Source organism: Hermetia illucens, chromosome 1, assembly GCF_905115235.1.
Source record: "Hermetia illucens chromosome 1, iHerIll2.2.curated.20191125, whole genome shotgun sequence".
NCBI classification, from domain to species: domain Eukaryota; kingdom Metazoa; phylum Arthropoda; class Insecta; order Diptera; family Stratiomyidae; genus Hermetia; species Hermetia illucens.
Genome location: NC_051849.1, coordinates 147087329 through 147092547, shown reverse-complemented (window position 1 = coordinate 147092547; position 5219 = coordinate 147087329). Strand labels below are relative to the sequence as shown.

Genomic DNA, 5219 nt, shown 5'->3' with positions numbered 1-5219 from the left:
CGTGATTCTTCAGGAGATGCATAGAACGTGGCGATTCATATTTCCCGGCTTTCTTATCGATTTCTTTGGATTTTTCGCATCAGAGTTGTTGACTCAATTCTCTTCTATACCTGCAGAGTGGAGGGTGTACCATTGATATCGATTCTGATAAAACACCCAAGAAGATGTCTAAAATATAAAATAGTCTTGGTTTTAACTGATTTCATAGTCCGCTAATTCACAGGTCATAACAATTAACTTCAATAATATTTTTAAAATACTTCTGGTTGTTGTGTTTGGTTTTTAGACATATCGTTAGATTTGAGCCAGTCTGAAGAATTTTTTCAGCTAATAAAAAAATTGATGTTTTTTTCCATTTTTGCTACCCACTCCCCTTAAACAGTATGGATGTGGACAATCCAGTCCGAAAGGTCGATAAGGGCAATATCTATCGTAGATAAAGAAGACGAGGCAGACCCTGCTTGAGATGGAGCGATGGCGTAGGCCAGGACGCTAGATAGCTTTTAGGGATATCGAATTGGTGGACCTCGGCGCAAAACCGGGATGTCTGGAGTTGCTTATTAATGTAGGCCTGGACCGGTTGCGCCGTTGATGATGATGATGAACGCTCGTCGCAAAGCTGGGAGCGTTTCCGTTGCGTATGTTATGCTTGTTCGTTGTGTGTCCATCTTTATCCTCTCTTCGAACGAAGTTATGAGGCGATTTCGTTCCTTCGTATCTTGCATCTTCAAAATTAAGCTATGGATTAGAGTTGGCCGAAATCTATTTTAGTCGCTACATCCACAATGTCTGACTTTCCTTATTCAAACCTTTCTTTGCTAAAAGATAGACAAAAGTCTGTGCACCATGGATCGGTAGGCGGGCATTTTATGTTGGTGTTAGTGGTTAGACGTCTTGACAACGGTACGTTGTGTACTCGATGGTTTCCTATATACGTTGAATTCGAAGCTTTTATTCTTCTTCAGTATTTTGATGTCGAGGAAGGGAATTCCACCGTTTTATATTAGTGTGCCACTTGTTGATTTGGTCAAGTATATCTTGCTTATCCCCCTCTTTTACAATGACCACAAGGTAATGCACATCGCGTAACTGGCGTCATCTGTCGTTCCATTTTCTTTTCTAGGCCTGCCATGAAAATTTCATTTAATAGTGGAGATAATAAGTTACCCATCGCTATCTCTTCAGTCGTCTTATAAAATTTATCTTTAAAAGGAAAATAATTTTCTGACATAGATGCCGCCGTAGTGCCCTCCCGAGTATTATCGTGCTGTTTGATTCATTCTTGCAGCTTTCGCGGTGCTTCTTTCATCGGGATGCTAGTGCCTTTGCATTGAATGAGACCAAGATTTCGTCGTCCTCTATGCGGCACTCCTTCAATCTTTCCACGACTTCTACTGTGTTTTTTACTGTTGTGGTATTGTAAATATTACCAATTCTACGTTACAGAGTTCGTATCTGCTATTATTTCCTTTATTTCTTCCCCTTCTTTGGGAATTTTTGGTTGGCACCTAATTCTCGGAAGGGTCGGGTTAGGCAATCTAAGTTGCGCCATATTTGGTATAATCGATTTGCACTCCTTCAGTGCCTTTTCTACTCGTTTAATCAAATCGGGTCTTAATTTGAAATATTTAGTTTCTCAAATACTCGCCTGTCATACTCCTGTTTGTCCATGACTACCAACGCGGTATCTGTATCCGCTTTTATATAGTATGTACCCTTTTGTTTCAGCTGTTTCCAGATTCATTTCCTTGGAAGAGCTACTGGGTTTACTGTTACTCACAGATTTTATAATTGTGGCCACTTCTCTTCTAATGTTATATTTTCTACCTGTTTCGAAATATTTTATCTAACACTCAATATTCATTTTTAAGATGTGCAAAATAAAACTTTCTTAAAATCGATCTGTCTGTCACACGCACTTTTCTCCAAAACGACTGAACCGATCCGAACGAAATTTAGCAGACATATGGAAACTATGAAATCCCACGCATACTGCAAGTGACATCAATTTGAGTCGAATTTAAAGGGGGGCTCCCGATATATGGAAAGGGAGCATTTAAAATTTTTTTTTTACCGAATATAGTCGTGTAGGGTATCAAATGAAAGGTATCAATTAGTACTTTCGGAATCTAATATTAGTTTGGCATGAATTGCAAAATGCGCTAGTAAAGAATGAAAATGTAGACACTTAAAGTGAGACAGGACTCATTTTTGGAAACTACCCAACCCAAAAATCCAACAAAAGTCAGGAAGGTGTGCTTGTCCCATTTCGATATCTGCACAAACACACCTACACACCTATCTACACCTGAAAATCCCCCTTAAATTCATCCTAGAACCACTAAATTTCGCGGACCACATTTCACATACAGATGCCAAATTTCATGGAGATCTGACCATTAACGCCCAAGTTATAGCAATTCAAACTTAGCAATTTCTCACGAATTTACTGCTTCCAAATCCATGCAAATAAGATGCTGACGTCATAATCAATAAGAATAATTGACATTCGATTGAAATATTCAAATTCCATTCATGAAGAATCTAGTTCTCCCCAGTCCTTTTTTAAGGTTTTGTTTTATACAAAATAGGTTTATTGGCTGTCTGTTTGTCTGTCTGTTGTCCATACGCATTCTCGTAGGCGATTATACCGATTGACACCAAATTTATTGGGAAAACGTGAACTGTGAACGCGCACGAATACAGTGAGTAATAACCTTTTACGTCGAATTGAAGGGGGGTCCCCATACATGCAAATGGGGGTGTTAGTTTTTTTCACCAAATATTGTTACGTGGGGTATCAAATGAAAGGTCTCCATTAATACTCTGAAGCCAGTTTTACTTCTAACATTTATTGAAAAGCTGTGGAGTGCGGGTGGTCGAAAGTGATCATTTCTTTCCCACTTGTTAACGTGACAAATGCTGAAGAAAAGAAAAGGAAACAGAAGAAGACTCACCTTGAATTTATTTCCGAAAAAGAATCATTGACGTTGCATGTAATCTAGCAGGAACCTTTTAAGGTTTTGTGTAAACAAAAACAATTTTTAATAATTGGCTGCAATATCACCCACCCCCCCTCCAAAGTTCATCTTACCACCACGATGCAATGATGTAGGCACACATAGAGCATGATCCTACCAAGTTTGGTGGAAATCGCGCTATTACTAACAAAGTTATAATAGGTCCAATTTGTCACTTCCTTGCAAATTCAAGACTTTGAATGTCAATATCATAAGAAACTGGATGTTCTCATATAATATATGCATATATTACGTGCTATGTACTAATGGGAAAAATGCATTTTCAAATGTATTTATAAAAGAAATACACAAAACCTTTCATATTTGAACCGTCCAGTTTGCCGACTTGTTTTTATTTGGTGGTCTATTGTAAATCCGGCAGTCGATTTATTAGAAGAAAGCTCACAAACTAGGCCAGCGTTGAAACATCTACGGGGAGCACTATTTTTCCATTGAAATATCTGTGTCGCGAGAGGTTTGTGAATATACACCCACATATGTACATGAATATGGAAAAATTTGTGAACTGCACCGCGAATTCGATGCTTTGCTTTCGATTTAAAAGAATTGTGATGTATGAAATATTTTCCCAAAAGTTAAGAAAAAATATTTCGATTGAGCGCTTTTTAATTTTTTTAAATTTCAAATTGATGGGAACGCCAATGAGAGGCCGAAAAGTTCGGGTTAGAGAATAATTTGACTTAGAGAGATTCGACTGTATTTCTGATTTTTACTATGAAGGATTTAGGAACATGTGCTGGGTATGAGTAATTCAATCGTAGGGTATAAAACTTACTTTAAGTTCTGCCTTGATTCTGGCTTATGCGCCAAAATTTTTCAACAAGTTAAAGCTGCTCATAATGTCTCAATAAATACAAACAATACGATATTACAAATGGGAAACGTTTTTATAAAAAATTGAAAGTAAATGTAGCACAACATGGTATTTCTTCATCACCGGTATATTAATGTATGCATTAGTTCCTCACAATTTTTCTCCCACAGGTCTTATAGTCAATTCATGAACCTGAAAAGAAAGACTTCCTTACATCTCTGCACCTCTTGGAGAATATTCTCTTACCTGGACATGGGGCGGTGTGCTCAACACGTATAATACAGCATTCGAGACATCCCCGGGGCTCAAAATTGGATTACCCACGTCTCTAAAACCTTCCATATTCGGCAATATTTCGGTTAATACAAATCCAGGGCTGATACTCTACAATTAGAAATAAGCATTAATCTCGGAGTTCACAAAATTTCAAATAAAATTAAATCTTAGGATTTCAAACTTCATTTGAAAACCTCGATAACTAATAACCTCACCGTAACTTTCACCTTCGTCCCAGCATTCGCAAATTCCTGACGATATGTTTCAACCATTGCCGTCACAGCATGCTTGGAGGGAGGATAAATATTCAAAGAGCCAAAAGGTACGAAGGGAACATAATGCCCAGCGATGCTATTAATGATCACAATATGGCCATCGAAGTTCCGTTTTTTCATTGAATTAAACGCCTCCCGGACGCAATAGATAACACTCATGATATTTGTCTCCACAACATTTCGGATGGGGCCGGTATTATCTACGCTTATTAGTTCCACACCCGAAGCTACAACACCAGCGTTGTTAACAAGAACATCAGTCCCACCGAACTTGCTTTCGATCCAGGCGAAGATATCCTTTACCTGATCTTCATTGGTAACATCACATTTTCTGGGGTGGTAGCGGGACTGTAAATTTTCCGGGAGTGCTCTCTGATTTTCCCGAAGGCGTTCTTCACGTCGAGCTAGCGCGACTACAATAAAACCATTTTTTACTAAATCCGCGGCAATCGCTGCTCCAATACCGACACTCGCTCCTGTTACTAAAGCCACTTTATTTTGCCACCGTTCCATGCTACTCCGTTAATTTGAGAAACTGATTGGAAGCTTAAGATTTTATTGATCAGACTGAATCTGACGACAAGGAAAACTCTTTTAAATACAAAGCGCTAGAAGGCCGCAGAATGAACTCTATCTGCAAATGATGCCCGTTGGGTATTAGCAGAATTCTTAGTATATCCATAATGTAACATGCGAAAAAGCTTTGTCACGTGCAAGCACCTTTTTTGCAATTGACAAGTTTAATTAAACTAGTAATTAGTTTAATAGACAACACAGTTTAAAAGATACTTGCCTCTGCAGCTCAAGGTCAAA

The 5219-nt window shown here is 38.4% G+C and overlaps 1 protein-coding gene across 1 annotated transcript; it reads right to left on the bottom strand.

Annotated features, from left to right (window-relative positions):
* Positions 1 to 3907: 3907 nt before the first annotated feature.
* On the bottom strand, positions 3908 to 5018 carry LOC119660889 (farnesol dehydrogenase-like). The gene is made up of 3 exons (XM_038069819.1): positions 4347 to 5018; positions 4102 to 4239; positions 3908 to 4047 (listed from the first exon to the last, which is right to left on the bottom strand). The coding sequence occupies exons 1-3, from the start codon at positions 4917 to 4919 to the stop codon at positions 4006 to 4008; spliced, it is 753 nt and encodes a 250-aa protein (XP_037925747.1). The 5' UTR covers positions 4920 to 5018; the 3' UTR covers positions 3908 to 4005.
* Between the last annotated feature and the right edge of the window lie 201 nt (positions 5019 to 5219).